This window comes from Papio anubis, chromosome 2, assembly GCF_008728515.1.
Source record: "Papio anubis isolate 15944 chromosome 2, Panubis1.0, whole genome shotgun sequence".
NCBI lineage: Eukaryota > Metazoa > Chordata > Mammalia > Primates > Cercopithecidae > Papio > Papio anubis.
In genome coordinates, this window is record NC_044977.1 from 120,532,526 (window position 1) to 120,548,153 (window position 15,628).

The 15,628-nt window shown below is 44.0% G+C and overlaps 1 protein-coding gene across 1 annotated transcript in view; it reads left to right on the forward strand.

Moving 5' to 3' along the window:
- The window catches only part of SLC7A14 (solute carrier family 7 member 14), a 122,238-nt gene that overhangs the window by 98,775 nt on the left and 7,835 nt on the right, over positions 1-15,628 (forward strand). Inside the window, exon 7 of the mRNA XM_003894844.5 lies at positions 2,116-2,993. Within this exon, the coding sequence (XP_003894893.2) occupies positions 2,116-2,993 (878 nt within the window). The remainder of the gene's footprint in view (positions 1-2,115; positions 2,994-15,628) is intronic.

The following is a 15,628-nucleotide window of genomic DNA, read 5'->3' on the forward strand; positions in this document are numbered from 1 at the left end:
CCCACTGTCAGCCTGACTGTGATTTTTATGTCAGTGCCTTTCACATGGACTGTGGACCTTGTCATGTATCCTGGAGAAAAAGTGAGTGAACAGAGCTCAGGCCCTGAAGCAGCCCCTCAGTTTAACTCTGTGGTCCCTCAGTCCAGCACAAGCTGATGTGTGCCCCCCCCCCCCCCCCCACTGTCCTCCTCCTTCCAGTTGACATTGCTTGCTCCTTTGTGAAGATGATGGGTGCCAAATTGCTGTACTGGGTGGCTTCCAGAAGGAAGAACCATACCAGGGACATCTTAGGCCTACCCTCACATTGAGGCCTGATAACTGCCCCTCTTTCCACAGCCCCTCTGAAATAAAAAAAAAAATCAACGAAGAGTAGATAAGACCATCTGAACAGAACCTAACAATAGCAGCAACACCAGTGGCCATTTATTGTATACTGTGTATACAGTATCCCATTTAGTCCTCACAATAACTCTATTTTGCATATGAAGAAGTCTACTAGGACTCAGAGAGGTGAAACAAAATTGCCACTAATCCCTCAGCTACTGAGTGGCAGGTCAGGATTTGATCCCAGAACATCCAACTCCAAAAACCAGACTTTTTTTTTCTTTTTTATATACTTTAAGTTCTAGGGTACATGTGCACAAGCCAGACTTTTCACCACACCAGTATATTGGCAGTCCTTGCCCCCTACATTGGCCATGAAGTGGCTCATCTGCCCATGGTACAAAGGGGATGTGGCCTCAGCCCTTTGTTTCCAGCATGAGGGGCCTGCTTGAGAAGGCATTCTTCAAGTGCACAAAGCAAGGAGTAAACCATGGAGGCCAAGGAGCTCTCAGGTGTGCAGAGGGGGCTGGTTCAGGGACTTTGTCTCTGCAGCCATCATCTTCTGACTCATTTCCCCTGCATACCCTCTGAAGCCATCACCAGCCATCAGAGCTGCTACGTTTAGGTTGCTGAACAGATCAAGAGGGCCCTAGGGTGATGGAGGTGTGGCAACTTCACACATCCAAAAGGTTTTTCTGCTGTCAAAGAAACTAAGAGGAAAGATACTGGGGCTTCAAGCACATTTGCAGTCTTGTGTGAATCATAAAAATAAGGGACTATGAGGAGAGAGGAGGGGAGAGGAGCCTACTGCACGTGCCATTCAGTCGCTCTTCTTGGTCTCTTCTTCAGTCAGTAACTAGCTGGACATAAATCTGTATCTGTGAGCACAGTTTCTCAATTACTGTGCTATTTTGCCAACTTTTGTCATAGGTGGTGTCTAGAGCTTTGGCATAAATCAGAATCCTCTGGAGGTCTTTTAAAGCAGTTTGCCAGGCCTCACCCCACTATGATTCTGGTGTAGTAGGTCTTGGGTGAAACCTGAGAATATACATTTCCAACAAGCTCCAAGAGGATGCTAAGATGCTAGTTCACAGGTCAGGAGGACCCCCAAGCAGGTCCATGACTTCCTCTAACCATCACTTTTTCACGCAGAGCCTGGGCTTCAATCTAGATTTCTGAAAGACAGACCTCCTAGGTTCAATCAGCCCTTCCATTACATAATAATTAGGAACTTTACTAATGAAGTTTGCCTTAAAATCAAAGAATTAGGCCAGGTGCGGTGGCTCACGCCTGTAATCCCAACACTTTGGGAGGCCAAGTTGGGTGAATCATGAGGTCAGGAGTTTGAGACCAGCCTGGCCAACATAGTGAAACTCCATCTCTACTAAAAATACAAAAATTAGCCAGGTGTAGTGGTGCACACCTGTAATCCCAGCTACTCAGGAGGCTGAGGCAGGAGAATCGCTTGAACCCGGGAGGCAGAGGTTGCAGTGAGCTGAGATCATGCCACTGCACTCCAGCCTGGGGGACAGAGTGAGACTCCATCTCACCAAAAAAATAAATAATAATAATGAAATAAAATAAAGTGAATTATCTTTAAATTATACACTAAATCCTGGGGTAGGAATAGCAACTGGGTTTAAAGTAGTGAATGCAGAAGTAAATTGGTGGAGCAGGACCAGGAGGAGTTAATCACACCAGCCTATTGATAGTTCTAGCTCCCTGTGTTGGCTGCACTGGAATCGGTCACTGTAGCCCACCATTAACCCTCTGTTTGCACGGCCCCTCCAGGTTCCTGGCTCATGTCAGCTCCTACACAGAGACGCCAGTTGTGGCCTGCATCGTGTCGGGGTTCCTGGCGGCGCTCCTCGCACTGTTGGTCAGCTTGAGAGACCTGATAGAGATGATGTCTATCGGCACGCTCCTGGCCTACACCTTGGTCTCTGTTTGTGTCTTGCTTCTTCGATACCAACCCGAGAGTGACATTGATGGTTTTGTCAAGTTCTTGTCTGAGGAGCACACCAAGAAGAAGGAGGGCATTCTGGCTGACTGTGAGAAGGAAGCTTGTTCTCCTGTGAGTGAAGGGGATGAGTTTTCTGGCCCAGCCACCAACACATGTGGGGCCAAGAACTTACCATCCTTGGGAGATAATGAGATGCTCATAGGGAAATCAGACAAGTCAACCTACAACGTCAACCACCCCAATTACGGCACCGTGGACATGACCACAGGCATAGAAGCTGATGAATCCGAAAATATTTATCTTATCAAGTTAAAGAAGCTGATCGGGCCTCATTATTACACCTTGAGAATCCGGCTGGGCCTTCCAGGCAAAATGGACCGGCCCACAGCAGCAACTGGGCACACGGTGACCATCTGTGTGCTCCTGCTCTTCATCCTCATGTTCATCTTCTGCTCCTTCATCATCTTTGGTTCTGACTACATCTCAGAGCAGAGCTGGTGGGCCATCCTTCTGGTTGTTCTGATGGTGCTGCTGATCAGCACCCTGGTGTTTGTGATCCTGCAGCAGCCAGAGAACCCCAAGAAGCTGCCCTACATGGCCCCTTGCCTCCCCTTTGTGCCTGCCTTTGCCATGCTGGTGAACATCTATCTCATGCTAAAGCTCTCCACCATCACATGGATCCGGTTTGCGGTCTGGTGCTTTGTGGGTAAGCAACTTCCTTTGCAGCCTTGAGAGCTCCCTTTTAAGGTCTTAAGCATGCTTATCCCAAAATTACCTCCTAGCTGGACTAGGCAACTCCATTCCTAGAGAAATCTGGCTGGTTCTATGGACCTTTGTGTTCTGCCTGAGAGTCAATAAAGCCAGTTGTCCCCTTTCTGCCTGTAATGGTCTTGGTCATCGGTTCTGGAAAAATGATGTTGATTAATTCATCACCTTACTGAATTACTGAAAGTTCTTCCTATATTAGGATAATTAATACCATAAAAAGTCCACTTAAAGTGAATCCACACTTTTAAGGGGATAAAAATAGCATAGTATAATTGGGGTCAGGGCATTTGATTGGAATTTTATTGTAGAAACTAAGAATTGTAAACTGAAAAATACAAAAAGTATTTATCTTAGATTTCACAAAATTAAATTAAAATAGCAATTACACTCTCATTTTTAAATGAACAAAGTGTGAATTAAGTGTGGATTTTTTGGCATCATTTTTCTGACAAAATTGAATCATGGCATCATTTAACATCTCTCACTTCATACTGACTTTTGTAAAATATTCAAAAGTTTTTCATATTTCCCAAGGTCCTTTCTTCATCCCTTGACATTCAGATCATTCACTTGGGAAGTACCCATCATGCCACCATCCTTACTGATTTTCTCTCTCCTGCTGTTAATAACGAATACGACTCTTGTTAGGTCCTCAATTGTCCACAATTTTGGGTGTGAATTCAAATTTTTCTCTAAACTCACTTTCATGGACTTCAAGAAGTCCTGTACCTTTTCTAAGATTTCTGATTTTACTTTGTGATCCATTTCTATTGTATTTACAGTACATGTTTATCATCTAGGACAATCTCTGATGTTCATGAGGTGGCTGGGGATTGATGCTAGTAATAACTTGAGAAGTGTAAGGAGAGACTCATTTTAAAGTTCCTTAGTCACTATTTGTATGTCCCCTGTACAACTTGGTAACCCTGGAGGTTTTGGATAACAAATTCTTAGCTAAAGAGGATCTTTAGAAGCTCTGGGGAATAGAAGAGTAAACCCTGCCTAAAGGAGAGGCAAGACAAACACACATGAGTCACTTCGCCCGAGCAAGGCCACAGAGACTCTTTTTTTGTTGTTGTTGTTGAGGTGGAGTCTTGCTGTGTCACCCAGGCTGGAGTACAGTGGTTTGATCATGGCCCACTGCAACCTCTGCCTCCCGGGTTCAAGGAATTCTCCTGCCTCAGCCCCCCGAGTAGCTGGGATTACAGGCACCCGCCACCACGCCCAGCTAATTTTTTGTATTTTTAGTAGAGACGGGGTTTCGCCATGTTTGCCAGGCTGGTTTCGAACTCTCAACCTCGTGATCCGCCCGCCTCGGCCTCCCAAAGCGCTCGGATTACAGGCATGAGCCACTGCACCCAGCCCACAGAGACTCTTAGTGATGAGCAGCGGTGCATCCGCTCCTAGAGGTCAGGAATACAGTTGTTCAACGTGTGTCCTCTGTGCCTGGAGCAGGGTGCCCACAGTATGTGCTCAAAAATACTTCTTAAATGATTACAAAGTACTCTTCAAAGGGGAAAAAGGAAAACTTCCAGTCAGAATTGCCAGAAAAAAACTTGGAGGGGTTAGAATTCAAAGTAGCCCTATAAGTTAAGATATAGATAGAAAGAAGTGGGGAAAAACATAGCAACCAATGGAAAGGGCATGTATCTTCCCCAGAGGCCTGACTCCTTGCTTCTGAAAGCTGATCTATGGCTTCCTGTAAGCATTTTGTCCCAATTTTTCACTATTCTAAGTCCCCCTGGTTAGACTTTAGGAGGATTTCTTGAGAGGACCCCACTGACTCATCAAGATTTTAACCATTTTTTATAACCTATTTACAATCTCTTGGCCAGGCATGGTGGCTCACGCCTGTAATCCCAGCACTTTGGGAGGCTGAGGAGGGCAGATCACTTGAGTTTAGGAGTTCGAGGCTAGCCTGGCCAACATGGCAAAACCCCATCTCTACTAAAAATAAAAAAATTAGCTGGGCATGGTGGCGAGCACCTGTAATCCCAGCTACTCAGGAGACTGAGACAGGAAAATCGCTTGAACCCAGGAGGTGGAGGTTGTAGTGAGCTGAGATCGTGCCACTGCACTCCAGCCTGGGAGACAGAGAGAGACTCTATTTCAAAAAAATAAAAAATAAATTTTTAATTTTTAAAAAAATTGAAAAAAAAAATCTCTTATCTCTAAACATTTTCCCACTGGAACATGTAGCTAGCCAATGCAGATTCTACTGTGGATAGAAGTGATGGAAGTGGTTAGAAATATTTTAGTCGTGTATTTGTCAAATTATTCAAGACACAGACACAAATATACACAGACTTATTTATTCATAGACTATTAAAGCTGAAAAGGGCCTTCAGTGTCTAGTACAATGCTACCCACAGTGTGGTGCCCATTCCACCGGTAATATTTTCAGCTGATATTAAAAAGCATTTGAATGAGTTCTTAAAAATATTGTATAGTTATTATACATTTTCACCTGGGTTAGAAAAACCACACATACACATTAATCTGGTGATTTCACAAATACTATTACTTGGAAAGAGATGATAGATGACTTTTTAAATTTAAAATGTGAGTCATATTAAAGAAAAAGACATTAGTACTACTAGTATAAGTACCATATGACTCATAGGAATAGTAGTAATTAGGGCTTGCATCGCACTCATCACATATCAGCCATTTAGGGCTTTACTTTATTTACTTATTTTACTTATTTAATCCTCACAATAATCTCTATTTGACAGATGAGGAAACTGAGGCACTTGCCTGAGGTTACATAGCTAGAATATAGCAGAGGCAAGATTAGAACTCAGGAAGTGTGGGGCCAGAGGCCATGGTTATAGCCTAAATGGTTATATACTAAAAATATGGTATATAAATAACTGGAGTTGGAGAAATATGGATGTAGTCCACCACCTTCCCACTTCTCCCCCTCTCCATTTTATGGATGACTACACTGAACCTCCAAGAAGTTAAATAACATGCTCAAAGTCAACAGGAAGTTATTCAAAGAGCTATTACTAAAACTCAGCATACCCATGCTCAAATCTGGGGCTCCTACTACCCCACCAGGGTGCCTCTGAGCAGACTCATTTCATTAGAACGTTCGATAGAGCCTAACACATAGCATCAGAACTGGTCTCATGGGCACACAGCTGTGCACAAGGTCTCATGCTTGGTTTAATGCTCTGCTGCTGCCATCTTGAATTCTTAAAAATTTCCGAACAAGAGGACCCAGGTTTTCATTTTGCATTGAAAACTCTATAGCCAGTTCTGCAGAATATTTATGGCTCCTGAAGCACCAGAGGCATTTTGCAAAAACAGTCAGGTGGCAGAGGCCCTCACCTTTGGAGTCAAACGACACCAACTTCAAATCACAGCTCCGCCCCCCCTTTGTCTTATAACTTTGGGAAATTTACTTAACTTCTTTGGGCCTCAGTTTACTTATCTGTAAAAAAGCAGATAATTTAATCAGCCTTGACCTGGTTATTCTTTGGGGCTTAAATGAGAAAATGTTGAGAAAAGCAATAAGAAACATGTATTTCCTGCCTTTCTTTTAAAAATCTAAAATGATTCATTGTCCACAAGTATGGACAGACTGACTATCATATGCCAAAGCACGATGTGAACCTGCAGCGACTCAGGCTGCCCTTCCAGCTATCAGGCAGAGGAAAACTCCCTGAGCGCCTTTTATAATCTTGCTGATAGCACAAACTCCAAACTCCCTCCAGAAACTGCTACTCACCGACTCAGAAGAATGCCACCCTGCAGAGTGGGGCTGGCCAGCCAGAGGGCAGAGAAGTCTGCAGTTCAACAAGCACCTGGTGATTGTGATGCACAGCCCGCAAACCACATTTGGGAAGGACTGCTAGTATTTCTGGGCGCCTGCTGCTAACTGCTTTAGTATCATGATTTGTGAAGGCTGTCATATGACTAAGTTTCACCCAGAACAAAGATTCTCAACTCTAGCTACACATCAGTATCACCCTGGCTTGCTTCTGAAACATTCTAAGCCCAGGCTCCCACAACAGAGATTTTCTGATTCAATTGGTCTGGTGGCCAAGTGTTAAGGAATTTTTTATAAGTTCCCCAGGCAATTTTAATAGGCAGCCAAGTTGACAATGATCTAGATCAATGGTCCTCAAAGTGTGACCCCAGACCAGCAGCACCAATGTTATCGGGGAACTAGTTAGAAATGTGATTTTGAGGCTGGGTGCGGTGGCTCATGCCTGTAATCCCAGCACTTTGGGAGGCCAAGGCAGGCAGATCACCTGAGGTCAGGAGTTCGAGACCAGCCTGGCCAACATGGTGAAACTCCGTCTCTACCAAAAATGCAAAAATTAGCTGGGCGTGGTGGCTGGCACCTGTAGTTCCCAGCTACTCGGGAGGCTGAGGCAGGAGAATCTCTTGAACCCGGGAGGCGGAGGTTACAGTGAGCCAAGATTATGCCACTGCACTCCAGCCTGGGCAACAGAGCAAGACTCTGTCAAAAAAAAAAAAAAAAAGAAAGAAAGAAAGAAATGTGATTTTGAACTCTATCCCAGGTCTACTGAATCAGAATCTCTGAGAGCAATTTAGGGTTTAGCAAGCCCCCCTCCAGCTGACTCAAATGCATGCCACTACTCTAAGGGGAGAATAGTTTTATCAAGCAGGGCAGATGATTTAATTAAATTACAAAGACTTGTTTTCCAAAAACAATTTTTTGCATATATAAAATATATCCAACTTACAATCCCAAATTGGCTATAAAATCCTTAATGGTCTTATAAGATAAATATGTCACCTCTGAACTTCGGAGCCTCCAAGATATCAGATTTTTCTTAATCTCTCTATACATAGTGTAACTTTCTGGGGGAGAACAGTAGAGATATTTTTAAATGGAGTCTCTTATGAAACTGAAGATTTACATGATTAGGCTGAGTCATAACTTGATAATCTTCTCAGACACATTTTTTTATCCAAGCTTTTCTAAACGAATCTTAATTACGGCATTTTTGTAACAATGTTTTGCTAAGCTTTTGACCTTCAGAAGAGCACAACTCAGATGGTAAAATGAGGCACAAGCCCCAACAAGATTATCCAGCACATGTTTCTTTTCCTTCAGACAAGAAAAGGAATACAAACAGCAAATGTGTATTAATCCCAGCAAAGTGAGCACAAAGCAGCCTTCATCTTCCTTTTAGCTGACGCAGTTTTGTGAAAGAACCTCTCAAGGGGTCAGGCAGAGTCTCAGGGACCATGGAACTAACAGGGGCTCAGTGAGAATGCTGCACCACAGTATCTTCCAGGGCATCTTCCAGCCTGCTGTTCCCTGCGGGTTTTTATTATAAAGTAATCGCCTGTTAGAATAGCTTGCCCTTACCGTGGGAGTTGCCATGTTGTCATGTAGGAATTTTTTCAGTCTCTCTGAGGAAAACAAATTCTTGTCTACAGATTTAGAGGACAGGACTTGTGATACGGACAATGGACCTCATGAATCCTATCTCAGAATAGAAATACCCAAAGAGAAGACACACCTTATGGTCTATACCTGAGCTATTATCTGAAATCCAACTGGAAATTGACCCAAAGCAGCCATGTGAGAAAGAGAAGAGGAAGGAAGGAAAGAGTGATGAATTGGGACCTGATAGCTAAATTCTTGATGACATGTCCCATAAATAAGCTTGAAATTCTCCTTGGAGGTAGAGGAAAAAACGACTGGCTCTTCCAATGTCAAAATTGTGCTCAGACGAGCAAGAATAATCCTGAAGGCCAGGATGAGGATGGCACCAGGGCTGGTGGGATTCCAAGAAGAGAGGGTGAAGGTAGAGTGCGGAGGTAGGTCATGCAACCATGAGGCTGTCTGCTGGCACAGGTGCGCTGCCGGACGCAGAGGGGGCAGAGCACTCACACGACTCTGCAACCAGTGGCAGCTGAGACACTGGCTCTCCTGTGAGCCCAAAGAATGAAGAGGTGGAGGGCACAGAGCTGGCACGCGCAGCTTACCTGGAACAGAATTCAAGCCACAACAGAGGGGATGTTTGCCTTCTTTCCCTCGACATTGTGTTTGTGAGATTCACACCCATTGCTGCTTGTAGTTTCAGTTTGTTCGTTCTTGTGGCTGTCTAGTCTCCCACTGTGTTAATATACCACAATATATTATTCATTCTAGTGTCCAGGGACATTTGGGTTGTTTCTAGTTTAGGGCTGTTACAAACAGAGATGCTGTGAACATTCTTGTACATGTTTTTGGTGGACACGTGGACACGTATCTCTTGGGTTTCTGTTGAGTTAGAACTACTGGCTCAGACTACTAGGTTTTTTTCATATTCTTTAACAAGATTGCATTACTTCTCATGGCCATTATATACCTCAAATAAAACAAGCATCCCCAACCCCATTTTGCAGATGGGAAACTGAGACATAAAGTCGCATGACTTCCCATTAGATCAGCTGCAGGGTCATGGAGAGAACCTCCGCCCAGCGTCATCCTAAGCCTGCTCTTCCTGGCCACACCATATTAAACAAGCCCTGTTGTTATTATAGTCAACAGGCTCATGGTGGTATTTTAAAAAACAATCAGCAATAGTGGGAGTTGGTGGGGATTGAGATGGGTGGGAAGGATGCCTTCTCATTACCATCCAGTCTCCCTTTCTGCTTTGGCAAATGTCTTTTTTGGAATGTTGATCCCAGAGTAGTCAAAATAAAAGCCCTCTGGGTATAACAAAGTGCCTCCGCTATCTGCAGTGGGCAGAGCTTCCTGCTGGAAAGTGCACCCCAGGAAGAGGCAGCTCCACCCAGCCTGAGGTCAGGTGGCCCACCTCTCTTGGTCCTGAGTATGGAGCTTCATGGAGAGGACAGGGAGTTCCCAGGGACTCTGGAGATAGGGTACCTGGTCTGCAACCAAAGTGTGTGCCCTCAGAGTTGGAAATATGCTGTTATTGTTTGCATTACCCAGTCTTTTCAGAGTTGAGTTTTTGTTCTAGGATTTCTCCTAGATGATCAAGACCCGCCCCCCTCTTTCCCACCTCTCTTACTTGTAGGTTTGGGGTCATTTGCTTAATTTGCACAGGATAGATAAGCACAGGTAGGTGAGCAGTGATGTCATCTGCTGATGCCAAGGTATGCTAGTATATGAAGGCAAGCTTAGCTTTTGTAAACCTTCCCTGGAGGCACCTGGGTGGGACAGGAACAGCCCTCGGGTTAGAGTTAAGAGATATGAGTCCCAGTGCTGTTTCAATTACTGATTTATCACATGGTTCTTAACTTCCCTGGAATGATGGATGAGAACGTGCTTTTTTTTTTTATGAAGTGCATTATAACCACAAAGTGTTTAATATCATAAAGAAAGCCCATTCAATTGCTAAAGGCATGATTCTTGATCTTGTCTAGCCTGGACTTCTCATAGGCACATATTCCACCGGGGACCTTCTGTCTAGAAAAGAAGCCAAAGCCTCCCTTTGAACATTTCCCATCACTGCAAACAGACTTTCACAAGACGAACCACCATTACCTTTGACCAGGGCAAGCATGCAGCCCACGTGCCCCAGTCCGACTGTGTCTGTTGTTAAAATATTGAAACACTTGTTGTTGTTGTTGTTGTTGTTTTTGGAAATGGAGTCTTGCTGTGTCGCCCAGGCAGGAGTGCAATAGCACGATCTCAGCTCACTGCAACCTCCACCACCTGGGTTCAAGCAATTCTCCTGCCTCAGCCTCCCGCATAGCTGGGATTACAGGTGCCTGCTGCCATGCCAGGCTAATTTTTGTTTTTTTGTTTTTGTTTTGTTTTGTTTTGCTTTTTAGTAGAGACAGGGTTTCACCATGTTGGCCAGGCTGGATTCTAACTCCTAATCTCAGGTGATCCACCTGTCTCAGCCTCCCAAAGTGCTAGGATTACAGGAGTGAGCCACCATGCCCAGCCAGAATATTGAAACACTTCTGTGTTTACTGCTAACTAGTCACTTTCCTGAACACACCAGGCACCCCCACCATAACCCATCAACTCGGAAAAAAAAAAAAAAATTCCAGCCCCACAGAGGAGCCTCGGAGACACTGCTGCAGCACAGAGGCTGACGCCCTCTGATTTTTAACATCACACCTGCTTTTAGTTTCCTACTGACATAAGATAGTAACCACACAGCAATGGATCTAAGTTATCTGCTTTTAAGGTACAGCAAAATTAAATATCCAAATAGAATAAATAGTATTATTTAAGAATTAGCCATCTTATTCTTGAGGCTTGGTTTCAAATGACTTCTGGCTTATGGCAAAATCAAATCCACCCTCAAAAGATATAAGATTGCTCTCTGTAAGAGTTTACAAAAGAATATGATGCCATTCCCAGTGACCATCTTGATTAGCAGTGGCCAAAAACTACTTGAAGCAATGATGGCATCATGGGAATACATGTGTAGCCTCAGAAGGTGAAGAGTTTTCCACACACAGGTAATAATTTATATAAATTTTAATACTGCTGGATATCAGATAATATTAAGAAATTATTATTAATTTTTAGATGTGATAATACTGTTTTTTAGAGATGCACACTTAAATATTTACAAATTAAACCTATGATAGAAGGGATTTATTTCAAAACGATCTGTAGAGAAGGGGCCAGGGGAAGGAGTGTGAGGGGAGCTGGTGATTCATGATCCTATTCACTCCACTTTTGTATATGTTCTTCAAAATAAAACGTTAAGCCAAATTGTTTTCCATCCCTGGTAGACGGGAGATGTAAGAGAGAGAGAAGCGCCCTGGATTAGGGCGTGGCGAGACCTGGAAAGATTCACTGTCCACCTGCTCCCTGTGTGGCTGTGGACCTTCCCTCGTTTTCTGTGAAGTGTGCTATGCACATAATCACACACACATACACACACACACACACATGCACACACCTTCCCGGACAGGTTAAACAAGATACTGTTTGTGTAACATTTTGAGCTCCTTGAGAGAAAGGTGCAACATCAATGATCCATCACTGTCCTAACCCAGCACACACAGGTGTTTTGTGAAGTTTAGTTTAGATGATTCAGGATTCCCAGAACCCCCACAGATTTTTCAGAAACTACCTCCTTCTTCGTTCTCTAAGCCAACTAAAAAACAGGAGCAGAAACAAAACACCCTGCTTCCACACAGGAGGCGTGGAGCGGCTCTGTTTACTTCTCCGACACAAAGCCCTTGTTTATGTGGGACAGATGGTAATACGTTTCTCTTCTCTTCTCTCTCTCTCCCTCCCTCCCTTCATCTGGTCCCCTCTGTTTCTTTGTCCCCCTCCATTTTTCTTTTCTCCAATCCTTCTCAGCTTCACACCACTTTTCCTGAATTGACTCAAGGGCCAGCAAGAAAGACAGACACACAGAATGCCAAGCCCAGGGGAATGGCTTTGCAGCTACTATTTACTCTACCAGGCTGCATGCACATGGTTGCTTCTTGTTTCACAGTACTCACATTTGAAATGCATTTTTGAAGAGAGTGACACACCTTTGAAACTCCAGGGGGTTCAGGGCAAACATGAAAAGACCCATAAATATTTATGTGGCAAGTTTCCATGGATTGTCTTCACAAAGTAAAAAGTAACCACAGTCAATATGTGAGACGCACAGACACACACACACACACACACACACACACACACACACACACATCTGTTCCTTCCAGGCCTGGCCACTTTCAAAGAACAAATGTAAACCTAACCTCTTACCACGTATTTCCTGCAGTAAGCACAGTCTGTAAACTAGCCTGGGGGAGGGGAAAGGAGGTGTGAAGGACTAGACACGCCAGAGACTTCTCTCCCTCTATCTATAAAGCTGGTTCCTCTCCTTCTCAGACCGCGGCAAGTCACGCATTCTTTCCCAGCCTCTGTTTCTTCTAATGTAAAATGAAGGTTTTAGAATGCATAGGTGATCTATAGCATCTTTTCCAGCTCTAAATATCTGTGATTCAAGGTTTTTAGAGAATTCTCATAATATGAATCTACCTGACACCCAAATACCTCGTGGGGGCAGGGCAGGTTGGAATCAACATACAGGTCTGTTGAAATCAACAAACCAGTGATGAGTGACATCAAACCAGTGACTGAGCAATGACCTGTGTGGTGGCAGAGGAGAGACGTTTGGGGTAAAGGGAAAAGAAAAAGATTGTATTAAGTTCAGTAGGGAAATGACTCATCTATAAGTAAAGGCAGAGAAAGGCATCAGAAAGGAAAGAACTGGCAAAATAGGTACCAAGCAGGAGTAGGAGGCAATATTTGGCATCTGCCTGGATGTCTAGAAGAAAATATGGCAAAAAAAGCAAAGCTGTGCAAAAGGAGGTGTGCACAGATCCTGCTTGGTCGCCTGAAATCCATTCTCAGATCCCAAACATGCTTCAGACAGAGGCATTCTCCAAGAACCAGCACACTGGCACTCTTAGAAGAGGCCTTAATGTGATACCCTGTTCTACACAAGGATAATAACTATCCCCCATGGCCACCCCCACCTACAGACAAGAAAGAGTAAATACCCTGCTTTTAAAAGATGAAATCACTATTTGAGCACTAATAGCTACAGCTGCAAATAATTAACTCCAGGATTTATTACCAATTAGGACTATAAATCTCTGCTTACTTTGGCTCCTGGAAAGTTGATTTCACTGGGGAGTGTGGGAGGGAGTGGGGACAAAGTCATTTGAGACAAGGAGGGAGAAACTCAAGCTTAAAAAGGCACACTTCAAATTCAAAAGAGAGCAAGATTTCTCAAGCACCACAGCAGCAAAGCAGGCTTGACTTGCGGTTCTAAGCAAACCAGCCCAGCAGATGCCTGCAGGGTTAGCAAAGTCAAAGAGACTGGTGCTTACTCAGAGTAGGATGTTAGGGCCCGGGAAGGAGGTTGCATACTGTGTGGACCCCAGTGGCTAGGCCATAATGTGGGCTGAGTGGGCAGTGGAACACATGCATCAGGCATAGTTCATTATCTCAGGGACACTCTGACCATTGGAATCACCTGTGGAGTTTTAAAAACATACCTATGCTTGGGTTACACTGCAGACTAATTAAATCAGAATCTCCAGGATGGGGCTAGGGTATCAGAGTGGTTCAAAAAACGCCCCCGGGTAGCTTTCAAGTGCAGTAAGCCAGGGTTGAGAACCACCTGAGAAGTACCTCATTTCATCCTCAGGCACTCCCATGTTAAGAAGGTTGCTATAGCTCTCAAGGTTTTACAGAGAATGCTGAGGAACAGAGAGGCTAATGGGACCAGGGTTACACAGCTAATAGTGATGAAGGCAGGATTTGAACACAGAGCCCACACTCTTACTTATCATGTTCTTTGGACTCCAAGGTTATGATTCTCAGACTTCCAGGCCCTGAACCTTCAGAGTCTATTCAAGATAGAAAATGGGGACTCAGGCCAGGCCTGATGGCTCATGCCTATAATCCCAGCACATTGGGAAGTAGAAGCGGGCGGATCACTTGAGTCCAAAAGTTTGAGACCAGCCTGGGCAACATGGTGAAACCCCATCTCTACAAAAATACAAAAATTAGCTGGGTGTGGTAGCATATGCCTGTGGTCCCAACTACTCAAGAGGCCAAGGCAGGAGAATGGCTTGAGCCCAGGAGGCAGAGACTGTAGGGAGCTGAGATCATGCCACTGCACTCCAGCCTGGACAACAGTGAGACCCTGTCTCAAAAAAAAAAGAAAAGAAAAGAAAAGGAAAAGAAAATGGGAACTCATAAACGACTTTTATGTATGTTTTTTAAATCATAGAAATGAAACATTAGCATATATGAATGCTACATATTAACGAGGGGGGAAAGTTTCTTTCCCTTGATTGGGATGACATCAACGCAGAGGTCGCACTGGACATTTCATGCTTGTCAGGAGTTCTCACTCATTCATTCAACAAACATTAAGTGCCAATTTTCTGCAGAGTCTATAAAATAGAAATGACCCTGTGCAGATAATCACACAACAGATGTTCTAAGGGACATAATAGTAGCATGCACTAGACACTCGAAGATCACACAGAAGAAAGCAGGGAGCTTGAAGTGGCCATGATATATTACGCCTTTAGTGAGTGTAAAACGGCAAGGTAAATCACAGGATAATATATGCATGCTGCTAAGAGGTGAAACAAGAGATGGAGTCCCTAAGTGGAGGCAGAGAATAACAAAATCTTATAAGAAGGCTGAGAATAAACTGTTGCTGATCCATAAATATTTCACCCAGGGTAGAAAATGCAAATTCCTGGCTGGCAGCTATATGAGTATAATGAGCTGGATGTCAGCAGGGGAGGTGGGGACTGAGGTTAACTAGAGACCCCGTATCCTGTCTAAAGAGGCAGCTAGTTCTCACCACCAGCCAAAAATCACCATGTAGAAATGTGGATGCAGTGTTGTCAAACCTTTTGACTTTTTTAGGAAAAACTGTTAATATGGGTTACTTAATGCAAGATCTCCCAATTTTTAAAAGGTATCTAATTCAAGTATTTTCAAAACACCACATAAACCAAAGAAAATACATCCCCGTCCCCCCAGCTTTGATTTTATCATTGAAGGTGATCTCTCTGCTAGTCCCAGGATCCCAAAGCAATTGCTTATTCACCTGTACCTTTCCCCTCGCCCAACAG